Below are 20,158 nucleotides of genomic sequence, written 5' to 3'. Positions count from 1 at the left end.
GTCGCTATCCGATCACGATTTGATTTTTTAATAAGTTAACTTTTTCTTTTGATACTTCTCGAACATTCATTAATCCTGCTCGAGCTCTCCTCCCTTCGATATCATCATCCCATCATATTTTATTCTCTCCTCTCTTCGATTCCCTCCGCCCGTTTTGATTCCCCGGAATCGCACACGCACACATACAGGAAACAAACAATTTCTTCCGGTCACTGATTAAAAATCAATCAAGTTTAATCCGGAAACGGGGCTCAATTCCCAACTCCCGAGACCACCACCACCACCTCCCTCGATTTCGATTCGTGACATTTCCATTTTCTAAGGGCCTCGCGCGCGCTACATGTGCCACAAAAACAATAGAAAGGTTCTTAGGTTTTTCAAGGCCCGACTTGCCGGCCCCCGACAGTGTTTGTTATTTGCCAGCGCTGAAGCTGACAACTGCATGATATTGTCACGTTTTAAACGCCGATGCCATTACAGAATTATCACATTTCTGCATTTTTCAATAATATACAGGGTGGCCACCACAACTCCCATCTTCCGAGCTTAGTTATACATCGTTCACGATTGTTTTAAATTCGGACTATCTATGAAAATCTGACATTTTATTTGGCAGTACTGTGAGTTGTCATAAGAAATTTATTTTGGGTTATAATTCGGAAGTAAAATTACCGTTGGGGGCGCCACTGAGCTAGGTCGAAAACAGTAACCATAAATGGCGGGAAAATGTTTATTCGGATATTTTGAGTGTTGTACGAATTTTGGGGCTTCACAATTATTACATGGCCTATGCGGAATGACTATTGTATCTTTGGTGCAAGAAACTTATGTTGACAAATGAGAGATGACGAGGAAAACACGAATAACGAATGACTGTTTGGTTCACTTTCTTTATTGGAAAATTATTACAAAGACATTGAAAAACCTACCTTTTGGCATAATTTACGTTTAAATGTATCAGCAGTTGTTAATCTTTATTGTAGTTTTGTAGATTTACCGCAGCATTTCATGATTTTTTCAGTGGAAAATTCTAACCTAAAATTCATAACACTTCACTAATTTATTGGTTTCTTGAGCCAAACTTTGTGTTCGCTGTGATCCATTACTTATAATCTTTAATTAGACAACTGTTTGATAACACTTTGTAATCAAAATTTAAATATTTTTCACTTTTTATCCACTTTCAAGTTCCAACAATAAACACATTATACCATGAAAAACTACAGAACCAAAGTCAACGCTAGTATTTACCACCACGTACTTTTAAAGTAATTCTTTCAATTGTAAGTAATTAACACTATACACGCAAAATTGTTGAACAATTCATTAAATGTCAGTTAAATGTGGCATTACGAAAATTTCTTTACTGTTTTCGACATAGTTCAAAAGTCATCACCAGAGGGCGTCTAGTTAATTTTATTCCCGAATAATTGATGACAACCAAGGACTGTTGTCAGTTTGCTTCGTTTTTTAAATAAATAATTGAATACGGTTTTATTGTTATTCTACTCATTATCATTAGTTAAAAAAGTCGGGTCTGTCTTTCTTGCATCCTTCAAAGCATCTTTTGATACACACTTTCTTATCAACAGAAATTATTTTCGACATTTTAAATTAATAAGCAGTAGAACTGACAACACAGCGAATTTTTGACAAGACAACGTCATAAAGACAGTACCTGACAGGACCTGAGGCCAACCTAAGAAAAATATATCTACGCCTGCTGAGAATTTAAAACAATCGTGAACGGATAATACTAATAAAGTTGGAGGTTTGACATTTTGTAGATATTATTTATTAGAACTCTAGGACGTATTTCAAGAAAATATTTTTGATTATGAGCACAAAAAAGTAATAGCATGCCAATAAAAAAATATTTTGGGACACTCTGTATAATCAAAAATAATTTCCTGAAATACATCCGAGAGTATAAATGACGTCTGCAAAACATCAAAAATCCAACTTTATCAGTAACTCAGCTACAGAGGTGGGAGCTGAGCTGGGCCACCCTGTATATCTTTGAAAATAAAGACAAGTCGCTGGACGGGCACAAGGCTTCAGTAGAAAAAAAACGGCTCGCAACAGTGGCAACATGTCCACTTTGACGCAATGTGCGGTCAAAGCAAACTTTGATGTCGATATTAATTACATTAATTTCGGGGAAAGTCCAATTATGACGAAAAAAACAGCAACAGATAGAAGCAGTGGGTTCAAAACTATGAAGAGCAAACACAAAGCGTCGGTTTTATGGTTTTGCGCTCACTTATTTCGGTGCGAAAATTACCTGTATGAAAAGCCACGAAGTGACCAATGCAAGACTGCTATACTGTCCGTTGAATCGATAGTGGTAGGCGTAGAAGGAAAAGTGGTACAAATAGAAGAACCTGAAACAAGACGTAAGTCATAAATTATTGGCGATGCAATTATAGGTGAGATATCGCACTAGTGCTACCACCACCCAACACGACCAGAGAGCGAAAACGAGATGTTTACTTTAAAAATGTGTCAATTTTAAATTATCTTCGAGGAAAAGGGTGAGTCAACAAGATGACGGTCTTTGATGTCTGTGTTTGAAGATACGGGAGGTAGGAGGAAAGCAAAAAAAGAACGGTTTTCGGGGCACAAATTGAAGTTTATCGCACACCTGTTATAACACTTGAGGTGGTATTGATCAGGAGAGTGTTTGGATGGGTGCCAAAGGGGTGATTGGTGGAATAACAGAGGTTTTGGCGTTATTACCTAATAAAAGCCGATGAAACGGCACCGCAAGAAAAAGGACGGTGATTTTTGCAAAATAGCAGAATTGGAACTAATTCTAAGTAAAAAATCACAGAATTATGTGAAAAATGATATTATTTTCGCAAGTTTTGAGCATTTAAAGACGTTTTTAGACCAAAAAACAATTTTTTTCCCTGTTTTTATTAAACTAAAACGAAAAAATCACAAAAAATTTGGTCTAAAATGACCAAAAACCTACCTTTTCTAAGCGTTTATTCAGCCAAAACACAATTATTACGCAAAATGTAAGCCAATAAATCACAGAATTATGTCAAAAATTACGTTATTTTTGCAAGTTTTGAGGATTTAAATACGTTTTTAGACCAAAAATCAAGTTTTTCTTCTTGTTTTTATTAAACTAGGACGAAAAAATCACCAAATTTGATTGAAAATGACCAAAAATTTACTTTTTCTAAGCGTTTATTCAGCCAATACACCATTATTACGCAAAATTTCTTAAAAAGTAAGCCAATAATTCACAGAATTATTTCAAAAATTACATTATTTTTGCAAGTTCTGAAGATTTAAACACATTTTTCTACCAAAAATCAAGTTTTTCTTCCTGTTTTTATTAAATTAGATCGAAAAAATCACCAAATTTGGCCGAAAATGACCAAAAATTTACATTTTCTAAGCATTTATTGAGCAAAAACTCAATTATTGTGCAAAATTGCTTAAAAAATAAACCAAAGAATCACAGAATTATGTCAAAAATTATATTATTTTTGCAAGTTCTGAAGCTTTAAATACGTTTTTAGACCAAAACCAAGTTTTTGTCCCTGTTTTTATTAAACTAGATCGAAAAAATCACCAAATTTGGCCAAAAATGACCAAAAATTTGCATTTTCTAAGCATTTATTGAGCAAAAACTCAATTATTGTACAAAATTGCTTAAAAAAATAAGTCCATAAAGCGCAGAATTATGTCAAAACTGGCATTATTTTTGCAAATTCTGAAGATTTAAATACATTTTAAGACCAAAAACCAATTTTTCTTAATTAAATAAAAAAATTATTGGCGATGATGACATTTTCTCCTTATTTTTTCTGGTCTTGCAAAGTTTTTTTACTTTTATTGATAGTATTAAATGGGTTTCGATCAGTTTTCTATCACAAAAACTTTAATATTTAATACCCGTTAAAATGTGCTACGATAAGTAGGTAGTTTTCAAACTACTGTCCTAGTTTTTTTAGAAAAAAGTGAAAAAAATAAAAAATCCTTTTAAGAAAATCATTATTTATTTTTGTTAAAAGATAGATGAAATTATTTTTTTTTAATAAAAAATACGCTGACGTTCGCATCTAGTAGTCAATATTGCCAATTTAATTTATAAGTGGTAATTTCTTCATATTATTGTAACAAAACCATGTTTTTTATTTAATTTCCTCATTATTCTTTTTTGGCATTTCGATTTTATTTTATTTTAAGTGATATTAATTAAAAAATAAAAATAAAAACTGCATGAGAAAAAGGTCGTTAGTTTTTGTTAAACAGCAAACATTAAGCTAATTTTAAAAAAAGTAAGAAATACCGTGCATTCAATTAATGGAATTCAATTAAATGGAAATTTCTGTAGATTATTATAACAAAATCCTGGTTTTTATGTAATTTCCTCATATTTATTATTTTTTTTTTGGTTTCAATTTTGTTTTATTTTACTCATATTGAAAAATTATTGGCGGTAACGACGAAATAAGTATCCCTTACCTTCAGAACTTCAGTCTAACTTCAGTCAGAAATTTAAATGGTAATTATTTAATTTTTTATAAGAAAAACCCGTTTTTTGTTTGCTTTTTTCTTATTCTTTTTTAAACTTCCGAAGTTTTTTATTTTTATTGATACATACTATCAATTAGAGTTTCGACCAAATTTCTATCACAAAAACGTTCAAATAAAAATCGTTAAAATGCATTACGACAAGTAGTTTCCAAAAAGAGGTGTTTAAGTTGTTGCTAAGTAGTCAACTAACTACTGTTTTGGAACAAATAATTGAAAAAATTACTACTAATAGTTACTAATAGTTAATAAAAAAATTTAAATTTGAACCAAGTGAGGTTTTTAAACTTCCAAGGATTCGAAAGCAGACGTATAAAACGTCTTAAGGCAACGTTAACGATTAAACTAAATTTCGCTTTGCAGTAATAAAAATAATTAATAAAACACATTTTGTAAAAAGTTGTAAAACAGACGTAAAAAAGAAAAAAGTATTTCTGGATCCATAATCGCTGTCCAAATTGATCCAAAACCACGATAACTATATTCAGACTGTGATGTGAGTTTAAAAGAGTCTGAAATTTAAACTTTTTAAGGAAAATTTAACAAAAAGTAGTTTCCATGTAGTAAAAATTAATTTGAAGAAATCCTGGACCCAGAATTAATAGTATTTTCGATTGAAAAATTATTAATAAGGAGTGTATTTTTGGCTTTTTTCCGTGCGAACTTCGGCGGTGTCCTGGTGACAGTCGCGTCGCAACGCGCCGAAAGCAATCAGGGCGTTGCGACGTACGTGATGCCGTCGAGGTTTGTTTGTCTATAAACACTATAACCTGGAGATCATCTCCGGCCTAATGAAGTGTGTGCTGTTTGCTTTTGAGATGGGGTTAGCTCTCCGAGATTATGTTTATGAGATTTCCTGAGGAGGATCAATCGAATTCGGTCCATCATGCATGAACTGGCTCTGACTCACTTTGCTCCAGTCGACGAAAATCATCATTATTAAAATTATAACACCAGCCAGGAGGAAGAGGATTAAAACAAGCGTCACGAGTCGTCGAAAGCTCCCGGTTATCTCTGCCACACTGCATTATCCTTACCGTTTATTCGCGGCGGCTATACGCAAAAAATAATTAGCAAGAAGACATCTTAATTTCTTAGCAACCCGGTCGGAAAAGAAGATTCCTCCACTTGACAAACGAACAAACAAATTATTTTTAAGTACCTCCGTACGAGAGAAAAAGGAAAATTGAGATGGAATCGCTGCAAATGCCGAGAAATTAACTCGGAATGAAGAGGCAAACCTTCTGATTGGTTCGTAACGAGCTTTTTGAAAAATATGTCAGAGCTTTTGCAATTTCTCTCTTATTATTAGCACACACACACACTAGTTTCGCCCACGTAACAAGACGCATTGTTCGCCGCCAATTCCCTCGCCATTGTTGCAATGCTAATAAACATTAAAATGTCGCTGCGATGATAATTAATGTGCACACGAGATCTGAGAGAGAACCTAGTTTTGCGCAATCAAAATTCTATTAAAAGTTTTACTTGGACGCTCGCCTCTCTCTGCTAGTGATTACCGGTCGGTCCGAAAACCACCGTTCATTAACATTTACATTTAGCAGCAAACGAACTTCAAGGATATTCAATTTGATCAAAAAATTAGCAATGGTCACCCACTACCCAATTAAAACGCCCGAAAGCAGCCAATCAAACGCGTCCAAACTCACATCAATTTTTTGCAGCTATTTCATACGAATTAATTAGTTTTAATTATACGTAATTGCAGAAAAATTCACATCATGCAAAAAAATATAAAGCATTCAATTGCAAACGCGGAATTCTGTTCGAATATTGGTGTTTGAATTATAGTAAAAACCTAGTATTAGCAGAGGTGTTGGACCATTCAAAGCAATGCCGCAGGAAAAATAAAATTACCAAAAATTTTCATTCGTGAATTACAGTTTTCGCATTTAGTAAATTTTTATCGAACAATTTCATGTTCATATTTTTGTTATTTTTCAGAAAAATCCTAGAAGGCAACTTAATATTTGTGCAAATGCTATATTTATACTCATTTATGAGTAACGAAGTTATTTGTTATGACAATCGAAATATTTGTTAACTGCTTTTGATAGTAAACTCCTTTATTTTAATTTCTGGTAATAAAAAAATAAATTTAACAAAAATAAATACATTAAAGGCCAGTTTATAGAAAGCTTTGCTAAAATTTAATTCGTTGTTAAAAGTTAACGACGTGAATGGACCAATAATATTTGTTCAATTTGGTCACGTGATCAGTTACCTAAACCACAAAACAAAAAAAATGAAAAGTTTTATCTTGTTATTCTTCCTTTATTTTGTAAAGAGTGATTGTTTTTCATATATTTTTTAAATACTTATTGCTTAAAAACACTTATAAATCGTTTTAAAGAAGCGTCATTAATTTAAATGCCTGATTAACTGTTCACGTGACCAAATTGAACCAATTTGATTGGTCTATTCACGGTGTTAACTTTTAACAACGAATTAAAATTTAATGAAGCTTTCTTCGCTATAAAATAGGGCAAGAAACAAAAACATAAAGCCTTTTGTGTAAAATTCTTAATAATTTTTGTAACAATAATATGTGAGCGAGCTACAAAACAAATAAATTTATTTTTAGTTTTTTCTTGAGCCTAAAGTCAATGTTTTTGAATTATTTATTTTCACGCAGAATATTTATTAAGCATCATTTGTCTAATAAATTCAATAGAATTAACATAAAAAAACTGCGACTTTTTATTAAGTTATTTTATAAAGATCGCTAGCATTCATACAACAAGCTAACAGGAAGGCGAATAACTCACTCCTGTCAACAGATTTTCTTGACACAATCTTTCATTATAGCCATCACCTGGTATAAGAAACTGTCGAAAAGTTCTTAAAAAAAGGCAAAATAAAGCTAATTTTTGTGTGATTATTAGTTTCTTCAAATACCTACACCTCGAAAGTTGTTCTGACACTAAAAGAAAAATGTTACGCCACATTTAAATTGTATCTGTTACTAAGAAAAATGATACAATGTGTTCAAAAATGGTTGTTCATCAAGTTGACTATGGAATACAAATTCAATGTAGCGCTTCGTCCAAATGACTATCGTAGTTTCTCTGTCAAATATTTGAATTAGCTTTTTACTTTTTTGCATTTTTCGATAGTTTTATATTTCCGTGATTTTTGTTGTTGAGTATTCTTTCATTTTTGGATTCGAAGCCCTTTTATTATTATTATTATTTATTATTTTTTATACCATTATTTTGACGGATCAGTCACATTGACACATTACGTTCAAATTTCATAGGTGACTTGATGACGAACTATTTTTGAACGCATTGTAATAGAAAAAAAGCAAGGCCTTCAAATTATCGGTAACTACAATTTTTGTGACAATGGTTATAAAAATAATTCTAGTTCTTATTTTTTTAAAAGCGATTCTAGCTCAAATTTTGACTCAAAAAAGCAAAAAAACAGCACTCTATTGCAAGACTGTTCATTTTGTTATTGATTTATTTATTCATATGCTTTTATCTATTTTTGTTTTTGTGTTCCGTAATGAGCTTAATTTGTTTTTTTCTTCAATTTTTTGAAGATGAGATTATTGCCATAATAATTAATAACAATACCATCCCTTATATTTTATTTTATTAGTAACAAATAAATAAACAATAACATGTTAGAAAATAAAGGTAATAATTTTTTGTATTATATTGTCGATGTCTGTCAGAGCACTGGTCGGTAGATACAGATTAAGTAAATTGTTATGCAACTGAATGATTTTAATAAATAAATTACATACAATGTTTACCTTTATAATTTTTTGCTTGTGACGTGAATCGGCGGCCGAGTTAATTTATTTATTAGAGAAATACGTGCCACTTATTACGTGTAAATTGTGAATGATCGAATTTAAAAGTGGCGCACACGGCATTTTTTGTCGAAATTGAATTATCTGTCGTTTATAAGCCGATCGTTGTTGGAAATCCTCGATTCTCATGCGGCATTAATCTTATTTTCGCCGTTGAATAGTGTCGAAAAATATCCGACTCGCTTGTATATCTTTTCTTGTGTGCGATATTCGAGATATGCGTGCATCATGAGAATAAGAAGCAACGTCGTCGGGGATTAGAGATCCCTCTCAAAGGCGGCCGTCTGTCGACGGACAATGGCGCGCAGTTCTGTGTCAAAGGCATATTTAAATCACACACACTGTTCCCTTCTTCCACAATGGAATACATATTTTTCTACTTTGAGAACGCGAACGTGAACATTAGACATCTCCGGAATCGAATGAAACGGACGCGGATTTATTATTATTCCGGCGAGAGCCAAAGAGAATAGCAAGCAACAAATATTTAAGCCCAAACTGTTGCACTCGCCAAAAATTGGCGGTCTGTTTTTGCAAGGAAAGTCAACAAGTGAGCAATTTGATCTAGTTTGGTGGCGGCGTGCTCACGGGGGCGGCTGTCGACGACAGAATGTGGCGGCGGCGGAGTAAACGCCGCCGGCGTCACTCCCTGTGGTTAGGTAAACTGCACCCCCATTTATCTTTATGTAGCATTACATAGCATTTCGATTACCGACCACAGTGCACTAACATTAAAACGATAAAGCCAAATTTTGGCCGCTTGAGGACAATTCACTCGTTCGAATCGATTTCCGGGCGAAAGAACGTAGGGAAATTACACTTTGTGGGGAAAAGTATTAAACTCGAGTCTATCATCATTATTGACGAATTTGTTTTTCGATGTTGTTTATTGGAGATTGGAGTGATCCAGTAATACTGTAAACGTTTCAATTGATAAAATATGGGGTCTGATTTGTTTTTTCGATATTGTTTATCGTTTCCACATTATTTTCCCGAATTTTGATGGATTGGATAGGCTTTCATTTATTTAAAAAGCACGCCCGGGCTCATCTTTTTTTGTCAACGAAACGGCGGAATAATTTGCAACTAGATTAGTAAAATCTACTTGTGTATAAATCGTCGCGCATGCGAAATTTCGATTGAACACTGCTTAATCCCTCCACACAAACAAACAACCTGCTGTTTGTGAAATTATTTTTGTGATCCCGTATTTTTAAACCGTCTAATTAATTGGACGTCCGTCCGAATGAATTTAAAACTGCTTTCCGCCAACAAAAAAAAATGATAAAAATCCCGTTGCAATTCACGACCCTTGAATGAACTTAAATACTTGGAAATCTCTAAAAGAAAACTTTCTAACAACTTTGAATCAATTCAACCTGGAGGTATAAAAATCATTAAAAAGGCACTTTCACCCTAACCGACAACTTTTCTATAGTTGCAAAGACGCTTTGAAGTCGCCGGATTTTTCGAATACGAGAACTGGAAAATATTGGACGAAAGTCGAAAAATTCGCCATGAAAAACCCCATCATTTCACGAAATTTTAATAAAAACCAAACGATTAATAATGGGGAGATGAAATAAGATACAAAATCGAGAAAAACTAAAGACTAAAATTTTCACGACAAACATGGGAATCATATTTCTAAAAATGCAGCCAAACCGTTAAAAAGGCAAGAAAAAAAGCTGTTGAGAATTAAATTCCCGCAAGACCATATCTCTATTTTCAACCGTTTAAATTCCAAAGACGTTCACACAACGGATTGGTTTCATTTACATTTTACCATTTAAGACAGAAGCAAATTGGTAAACGCTAATATTTTTTTGTTTTCGATAAAACTTAATTAATTTAATAAGAACACTTACCTTTCCATTTTAGTTCTTGCATATGAAATTATAGTACAGCTCAAAAGCTCTTTTAGCTCCGTGATATTTCGTTTCTTTCAAATATTTTTTAACGTCCAAATAAAACCAAATAATTATTCAACAATGTTAAAGTAGGTATTACTAAATATATTTAAAGGTAGTAATGCGGATAAAATGCCGAAATCTTTTCATGTCTCATCAGGAAATTGTATCTAATTTCAACGAAAACTTAGAACGACTTCAAAAAATTTTAGATAGAACTAAATGTGCTTTTTAATAAATATTTCGATATTGACCACAACATAATTAGAAAATCTTCATCTTCATCTCGTACGCCACTGGATATATGGCAGGAAATTTTATCGCTTTATCAAAAGCTTTCATAAATGAAAAATCAAAATTTCCTGAATTTTGGTTTACTGAACTTTTCTAAATAGATTGATATTTGATATTTTATTTTTAAATTGGAATCAACGTTTTTAAATATCGTTACAACCAAAGGAGTAATTAGTAATACTCTGCTAGAAACAGCACAGCATCTCGAAGATATTAATTCGTATTTAATTGGTTGTGAATTCCAAGCTGAGAGTCGAACCGAAGCAGTAGATTTTTTTCTTAACAAGAATGTATAAATAAATTACACAAACAAATCAGAAAAAACTAGACAGTTGAAGAAGAAATAAAAAATACAATTCTTAAAAGTCAGATTCTATTTATACGGACGGGACACTGCACAAATTTTTAGATTATATTTTCAGTTTTACGAACAGTATCAGTACAAGTAACTTTTTCTTTGTAGGAACTTAGTACCAGTCAAATTATTTGCAACAATTAGAGCCACATTTAGAAAATTTTAAATACGAACAGGAAAAAGAAATACAAACTGATGACGGACGGGACACAAAAAAGACACACAATTTTATCGTTGAACAATCGTTATAACATTCCGTTGATTTAAAAGGCACTAATTCCAACAACTAATTTTGAAGTAAAAGGTGGAATCTATCGAAACTTTTAATTAATTCACTTTTTGTTTACACATGACGGACGGGACAAATAATATTGTATGTGAACATAGCTCTAAAAAATGTATTCAGACAGGTTTTAATTATTAAAGACTTTAACAATATCAAAATTAGACAGTGGAAATTAAAATTTCTTGGTTTTGTTTAACACCGTAAGAAAAAAGAACAACATTTTATGTTTGCAATAACGGACGGGACAACAAAAGTTATAAAGATAAAAAAGTATTTGTCAAAAAAAGTACAATTAATAACTTTTTTTACAACATTTTTCTTGTATGTTTTACTGTATTTGCAGTATTTTGAAAAAATGAGACACAGTGCAAATTGGTACAAATTTCAGATTTTTGAAAATACAGGCAGTTGACGACATAATTTTTGCATAGTTTTATCTTTTACTGTTTAATGGCCCACCTGTCTGTATTTTTTTGTTTGTCTTGTGTTTTTTTGAGCGTTTTAGCAAGTTTTTCACCAAAAATACAGACAAAAAAAGGAAAAATTTCATTCAATCGTGTAACGTTAATAAATGACCAAATTAGGTCGCAAATGGAGCACTGCATAGTTTTTATCTGTTATTTTTTCCAAATTGTTTAAAAATAGCGCGTTTTAAAAGCGCTCGTTTCGGGTGATGCAAACAGTGCATTGTAAACGTTAAATTAATCCAGGTCGGAGTACCTGTAAGTGACGCTTTGGCGTCGTCTGTGCTTGGGCGCGTCACGTGCCGGCGACATGTGCCCCGATATTCACGTGTTGCGAACGCATACATACACTTCTTGTTCCATTTAAACCGCCGAATGAATGGAGCCATCGCTCATTTCGACGAACGAACGTCGTTAGACGAGAGAGGCGGACTAAACATCACCATCTCTATTAGCTTTGACGGCAGAAGCTTAAGTTTCGCTCTCTTTGTGATATGACGACGGTCACAAAAGACACAACGAAACTCCTACAGGACACGACAAATAAGCTAATGTGATTTCGTGAGGGAAAACAAGTTTATTCTTTCAGAAATATCATAACGTAACGAAGGAATGCCCGTCACTCACTCACAAAGCCACCGCTGACCTGATACTCCATTTTTTGGCGTGATTTTTGTCGCAAAAATAATATATTTTTGGCTTTGTTTAATAACGGTATCGATTCGCTGCGGCCGTCCACCTAATTATTTCCTACAGATCTCCGGAGTCCGGAGTCGGTTTACCGAAGAAGGAGCACTTGTCCGAATGGCCTGCGATGACTGACGGCCATTGTTCGCTCGTAAAAGGGTCGCATTAGTGTCGAATGGAGAATCTGCTGGTCATCTAGTAAGTCTGAGAAGTCATTGTTTGCGGCCCGGATCGCCGGAGTCTAATCTGCGGGGACCCTCCCCCGGGTGCAGCCAGCGTTATTCGATTAAACACAGCCCCACATTCGCAAATTTCGGAACATCTTAACAGATTACATTATTTTTCGACTAAGAAAAACTGCACCAAACGAGACGTTAGCATATTGAAGCAAGTTTTCTCTCGTAATGCACAACAGAATTTCAAGTATTCTACACCAAATTAAAGGTTTTTTAATTTTACATATTTTGAAAAAAATAAACCACGTTAAAAAAAGCAACTTTACTCAGTTATTTTTAAAGTAATCGATCTGGGTTTTTGCAGGATAACTCAAAAGAACATTTTATAAGGCGGTACGTTGAGGTTTTTTTTTAATTTAGTTTCTAAGACATTGTGTTTGATCTAAAAGTCACATTCTCAGTATACTTAAAAATTTGTTTGAGGATTTATGTATTTATTAGAAAATATTAATTCCCAACTAATTTGCCAAACACCATGTAATAGAACACTGTTTTCAAATTATCAATGAATACATTTTTTTTGTTGTGTAATTACCATAATAATTTTCGGGTATTTTAGAAAACCAGTGGCTGAAACATTTAAGCGAGAAAAGTAATTTTTCAGTTCAGAGATTTTTTGAATTTTTGAAGTTCACCTAAGTATTTTTTTAAATAATTGATTTAAAATAATTTATTATGCATAAGAATTTTGAACATATGACGACAAATGAGATAAAATAACAAAGAGAACTTTTGTGCAATTCCTTTTAGTAAATTTTTAGGAGTTGTATTAGCAGTGATAGGCTGACTGTCAACAGTCATTACTGTAATCTAGTGTGTGTCAAGTCGTTTATTCATAAAGCCCGAATAATTAACAAAGTTAAGAGGAAATAATTTGAACAGATTTTGATAAGTTAAACTAAACAAAAACAAAGAACAAATAAAGAATGTAGAAAAAATAGTATATTACACTCGTTTTATACGATTTTATTGTGGCACTCATTCCAAAACCAGTCGTGCCACAATAGAACGTCTTATACAACTTGTATTCGGAAATAAAATTAACTAGACGCCCTCTGGTGATGTCTTTTGAATTATGTCGAAAACAGTAAAGAAATTTTCGTAATGCCACATTTAACTGACATTTAATGAATTGTTCAACAATTTTGAGTGTATAGTGTTAATTACTTACAATAGAAAGAATTACTTTAAAAGTACGTGGTGGTAAATACTAGCGTTGACTTTGGTTCTGTAGTTTTTCGTGGTATAAAGTGTTTATTGTTGGAACTTGAAAGTGGATAAAAAGTGAAAAATATTTAAATTTTGATTACAAAGTGTTATCAAACAGTTGTCTAATTAAAGATTATAAGTAATGGATCACAGCGAACACAAAGTTTGGCTCAAGAAACCAATAAATTAGTGAAGTGTTATGAATTTTAGGTTAGAATTTTCCACTGAAAAAATCATGAAATGCTGCGGTAAATGTACAAAACTACAATAAAGATTAACAACTGCTGAAACATTTAAACGTAAATTATGCCAAAAGGTAGGCTTTTCAATGTCTTTGTAATAATTTTCCAATAAAGAAAGTGAACCAAACAGTCATTCGTTATTCGTGTTTTCCTCGTCATCTCTCATTTGTCAACATAAGTTTCTTGCATCAATAATCATTCAATAATAATCATTCCGCATAGGCAATGTAATAATTGTGAAGCCCCAAAATTCGTACAACGCTCAAAATACCCGAATAAACATTTTCCCGCCATTTATGGTTACTGTTTTCGACCTAGCTCAGTGGCGCCCCCAACGGTAATTTTACTTCCGAATAATAATAGTAATATATTATTTTCATGTTGGCGATCAATATTTGACATCGAGATTGGTACATTAATACAGTATTTTTAAACTCGTTTTTTATAAACAGGCGTCACTATTTGTTTTTAGAAACTTCGTTGAAAAATTAGGATTATGTTTTGTCAAAATTTAGATTTTTGTGATTTTTTGAACGAGTTTTTTTAGATCATACTGTAGTGGCTACTTTTTATCAACTATGAGACCAATTTCTTCCACTTTTTCAAAAGATGTAACTGTTTTAATCTTACTGTACAAACCATACTTCACATTTATTAGCATTTCCACAAAAAATTACGTAAAGTAAATTTTCCACAAAAAATTACGTAAAGTAAATTTTCCACGATAATTTGTAAACCAAAGAAAAGTTTTCTGGAGTTATGGAGTGTTTTATCGGTCCCCAAATAAATGAATCTGGCATGTTTACTGTTGTAACTAAACTTAATGTTTATTGGCTTTGATTTAAAGTGAAAATTATCTTTGTTATAAAATTCAAAAAATACAGGTAAAAACTGAACCTTGCCCAGGTTGCTGGTTGCTTTTGGAAAAGAATAATAAGTGCTGAAAACTGTTGCTCGTTCGCTCCCGGCCACCCTTTCCTTAAGGATGCAGCTGTCGCCACGGTTCTTATTAATCCTTGTCCTTTGTGACAATCATGCAAATGCGAGTCGTTGCTCGGCCCATTAGCTGCTGCTGTCTCGTGACAATCACTCTTAAAACCGTCACTGGACCGTTTCGATCTCCCTCAGACACGTATTTACTTAATTAAATTTCGACCACAAACTGGGAAATAAATAAAATTCAACAACTGATTTATTCGTTGCAAGAGGAAGTCAGTTATAAAACAATATCCCTCGTTACTTCCGCATTAAAATTCTCGACGATGTTCATCTTTTAACGACCTTACGCATTCTGGCGTACGTACGACTACATAATGTACATGTGGAAAAATCGAATTCTCTCTCTTAAAACAACGTCCCGCGCTTGAAAGCCAACGAAAATATGTTTTGAGATATTTAATTTCGTTCCACGTCGTGTATTAAAAGCTGAAACAATATTATATTCAGCGAATTTATCTTTAATTAAGCGAAAAATGTTTATCCTGTTGTCAATGTCGATCATTTCTGTTTGCGTTTTGATCGCGTATCTAGCTGCATTATTGAAATTGTTCCACAACCACCTTTTTTCATCCAAGATTCATATATTCGTCCGTGTTTGCTCATCGATGGATAAACAGCAAAACTTTTAATACAAGTTAAAAGCCGGTTATTGCATTTCCTGTCTTTATTAAGTGCCATATTTGCTCTCCGCTAGAGCAAATACAACGGACCCGATAAGGAACAAAAATCGGCCGCCAATCGAAAATTTAAGGAGCTGTAATCACACGAAATTTTCTGGTATTGGAGGTCCCAATTAAAGTCGAATTCGTCCTTAATGAAGTAATTCCTGCACGTGAACCGTCTCATTATCCTGATTATCCTCGCGTCACGCTATATCCAGGTCCTGTCCCCTCCCGAAATTAGTTAATTCCACGTGTCTCTCAATTCGATTATTGCATCCGCCAGGACGTCGCCTGTCGTGATCAGCACTTTTGTCCTTGTTGATGTAGGATAATTTATGAGTAAAACGCCATATCTATCATTAGCTAATGAATACTGAATGGTCCCTAATTCTGCTTGTTATTTGTACGCGAAAGGACGCCGTTATTATAATTTGTTTGATTTGGACACACAACATCTACGTCGGAGCTCTCGAATAAAACCACGGAAATTGTGATTACCGAACACTCAAAGCCGTCATTATTTCACGAGCAAACAAGCGATCGTTTCGATGGACGAGAAAAAACCCAACAGAGACATGGTGCGAGATGACACAAAATGGGCTTATTAAGGCAACACCGGGTTATGACCGACACATAATGTTGGTACCGCCACCAGCAAAATTCAGTCCGTTTAATTTTGAGAAAATCACTGCGCTTTTTATAGACAGCGAAGTGCCCAATAATTGTTGTACGTTGGGCATGGGCCGGTCGGCGAGTGGAGATGGCGGCGGCGGCGGGGTTGGAATGCCCACCCCTGGGGGCGGCGGACTGGTATCCAGGCGGGTCGGAGGCCGGATTGATCGAAAGCAACCCGCGGCGCTAGGCCTGATTGCTTTCTTATAAACCCGTCAACATCATTTCGACGTAAACACCAAGACACATACGCGATTTTTTCAACGACTTCAACTTTGCAAACGCAAAACTACAAAAGCTATTCCAAGATTTAAAAAATTTATCTGACTACATAAAAGTAGTGTCACACCATTTTAACGTCGAAAATTTACAATAACTGTTATATTTTACAAAATACTACTAATAAACGTATCGAAGAATTCCTTAGAGAAATGATAAAAACTGGCGGATAATTCAGGTCAGTCGTATAACTAATCGATTTCAAAATAATACGTATTGTAGTTGTTGCATAATAAGAATTAGGAAGGAAAATCTAAAAAGCAGTTGAAATCTACAAAGATTACAATAATACCAATTATTGTGCGGACAAAGCTAATGAAATACAGAGAAAATAAACATCAAACTTTTTTTAATTTTTATACACAATTTTGTGTATAATGGATTCTTCTAACCTACCTGTCCGTAATGATTTTCTCTCGACAACCATTGATCTTTTTTTTAAGAAAATAGAACACGAAAAGTTCTTTCCAAAACAGTACCAAAAAACAAGAGTTAAGCTTCAGAGTAAAAAGCTACAATTTTATTAAAAAAAACTAACATTACAAGATTAAGCGGAAAATGTGCCTATGGACTAAAAGTCTTAAAGTTTCCAATAAAAAACAAAAAAACCCTTATCCAATTTAGCTTAGAATTTTCACCATTTGATAGAAAATCAAAAGCGAATTATGATAATTTGATTTGTGACCTTAGCTTTAAAGTAAAATTGGTCAAAACGTAATGAAATTTTATCATTTCCCACCTTCGCAGATTTTCGCTATTCGATAGATAACAGACCTTTTCCGATAGAATTTCATATGTATTTCAAAAAGTATCAAAATCAGGAAGCAGAAATTGTTATTTAAGCAAAAAAATATTAAAATAGAGAAAAAAAACATCTCAAATGCCACAAAAGTTTGTCAGAAAGTATGTTCACGGGAGTATATCTTTCACTTTTATATGTTTAATTTGTTTTCATAATGTAATTCTAATGTTTTAAAAAAGGCTGAAGATGAACCAATTGGTTCGAAACATGCCCCATCTTTAAACTCTTTTTTCAAATTTAACTATTTTACCATAAACTCTTGCAATATGAAAACTTCAGTTTTCAAAAGCCGATTACGGCGAAACTAGAAAATCTATGCCAAAAGTGCAGTACCATCATAATTAGCGCCTCAAAATAGGTTTAAGCCGAATCTATAACATGTCCTGTGAAGCTTTTTAAAAAATCCGATACCATCTAACAAAATAAAAAAAACAGAAGACAAATATAGTGTAACCAATAAAAAAACAAAAAAATATAAAAGAGGAATGTAAATAAAAAATATTCTAAAATCAGTCGAATTTCCGTAACCGAAAGCAACAATTTCGCATTCAAATGATCAAATCGTAATAATGACCAGGACTTATCTCAATGACGTTTCGTCGTGACCGATTACGGCGGAACTAGAAAGTCTAGGACAAAAAGTCCAGCACCAAATACGTTTAAACCGAATTTATAACATGTTCTATGGAGTATTTTTATAAATCCATTGATACCATCTTATAAAAAATAAAAAAAACAGAAAAAAATATACACAGTGTAACAATTAATAACAAAAACAAAAAACATGAAAAAGAGAAATACGTAAAAAAATTCTAAAATCAGTTGAATTTCTGTAACCGAACGCGACAATTTCGTATTTAAATAACCAAATGGTAATGAGCAAAATTAAGGACTTAGATCAACCAATGACGTTTCGTTATGGCCGATTACGGCGGAACTAGAAAATGTAGGACAAAAAGTTCAGCACCAAATACGTTTAAGCCGAATCTATAACATGTCCTGTGAAGATTTTTTAAAAATCCGATACAATTTAACAAAATAAAAAAAACAGAAGACAAATATAGTGTAACGAATAACAAAAACAAAAAACATAAAAGAGAGAAATACGTAAAGAAATTCTAAAATTAGTTGAATTTTTGTAACCGAACGCGCCAATTTCGTATTCAAATGATCAAATGGTAATACAGTGCGACCCCGATAATCCGTACCTTTAATAAATCGGATTCTTCAGTAAACCGGACAAGCATTTTAATTGCATTGTGTACTTTGTAATCCGGATTTCAGAGTACTTGATAATTCGGACCTACGTTTAGAATGAATCAGATGTCTTGTTTTGTAAAAAATTCTTGGTAAAAAACATTAAAATCAAAATAAGTGGTTCCCCGAACTTCTAAAAGCGCACATACATTCGTCCACTGTGAGTTGTTTTCGCTACCAGAAGCAAGAACTGCTTTTAACTGCATTGAAAATGCCTTTAAAAAGAAGACATACCACCTTAACATTGCATTACACGATGTTCTAGTGCTCCAAAGACTAAAAGAAACTGCTTTCATAATTAATCAAAAATTAATTAAGCCAACGAAAATTACTAATTTCTTTAGAAAATAATTCAATTTTCTTTTCTTACATATTTTTTTGAGTTAAAAAACATGTATTTTTGTTTTTTTTATTATAAAATTGTTCCGCTTCTGTAATCCGTATTATTTATTAATTCAGATCATCCTGGTTTCAATTAGTTCGGATTATTGTGGTCGCACTGTAATGAGCAGAATTAAGTACTTAGATCCAACCAATGACGTTTTGTTATGGCCGATTACAGCGGAACTAGAAAATCTAGGACAAAAAGTTCAGCACCAAATACGCTTAAATCGAATTTATAACATGTTCTATGGAGCATTTTTATAAATCTATTAATACCATCTTATAAAACAAAAAAAAACGAAAAAAACTATACAATAGAACGTAAACAACATAAAAGAGAGAAATACGTAAAGAAATTCTAAAATCAGTAACCGAACGCGACAATTTCGTTTCAAATAATCAAACGGTAAATTCGTTTCTGCCAATGATGAGGAGAATTAAGGACTTACCTTAACCAGTGGCGTTTCGTAATGGCCGTGTGACAACAGATGGCGTCGTATTGGTCGGCCATCCAGACGATCAAAATGATGTAAAATGCGGTCGTCGTGTCGTTGAAAAATTCGGACATAATCGCCTCCATTCCTGCAAGAGAACCATTTCTTGTAGATAATTTTCCGGTTAATTTGTGTGTAAATTGCGCTGTTTTGGCGCAAAAATCCGTCGCCTTATAGATGTCAGCGGCGCAAACTGCATTACAGTGTCAGAAAGAGATTTTATTCCTCTCGAGACTCCGATAATTTTCCTTCTTTTAGTTTCATAAAGTAGATCGCGAGGGCCGGGCCGGGCGCCTTCTTATGTGAATGTATTTTTAATTTCATTCTTTGCGAGTCCTTCCCTTCGCAACATTATGAATACGAAAATACGTGCGACGTCGCTCCCGTCATAATAACAACTACTCGCCGTGATTTTTCCTTCGAACAATAATTAAATCGCCGCCACCGCCGCTTTTCCGCCAGAAGCGCCGACAAACAACCCTTAGAGTTCCAGTTACTCGATCAACAAACGTCGATTCGATCCCAGTT

The 20,158-nt window shown here is 33.4% G+C and overlaps 1 protein-coding gene across 2 annotated transcripts in view; it reads right to left on the bottom strand.

Annotated features, from left to right (window-relative positions):
* The window catches only part of LOC663408 (uncharacterized protein), a 40,323-nt gene that overhangs the window by 3,793 nt on the left and 16,372 nt on the right, over positions 1-20,158 (bottom strand). For both annotated transcript variants that reach the window (XM_015981491.2, XM_015981490.2), the window contains 2 exons: positions 19,586-19,718; positions 2,285-2,384 (listed from right to left, as the gene is read on the bottom strand). In XM_015981491.2, coding sequence (XP_015836977.1) covers positions 2,285-2,384; positions 19,586-19,718 — 233 coding nt within the window. The remainder of the gene's footprint in view (positions 1-2,284; positions 2,385-19,585; positions 19,719-20,158) is intronic.

The sequence above is a fragment of the Tribolium castaneum genome, chromosome 3 (genome assembly GCF_031307605.1).
Source record: "Tribolium castaneum strain GA2 chromosome 3, icTriCast1.1, whole genome shotgun sequence".
NCBI lineage: Eukaryota > Metazoa > Arthropoda > Insecta > Coleoptera > Tenebrionidae > Tribolium > Tribolium castaneum.
This window is presented reverse-complemented; position numbering and strand designations above follow the sequence as displayed.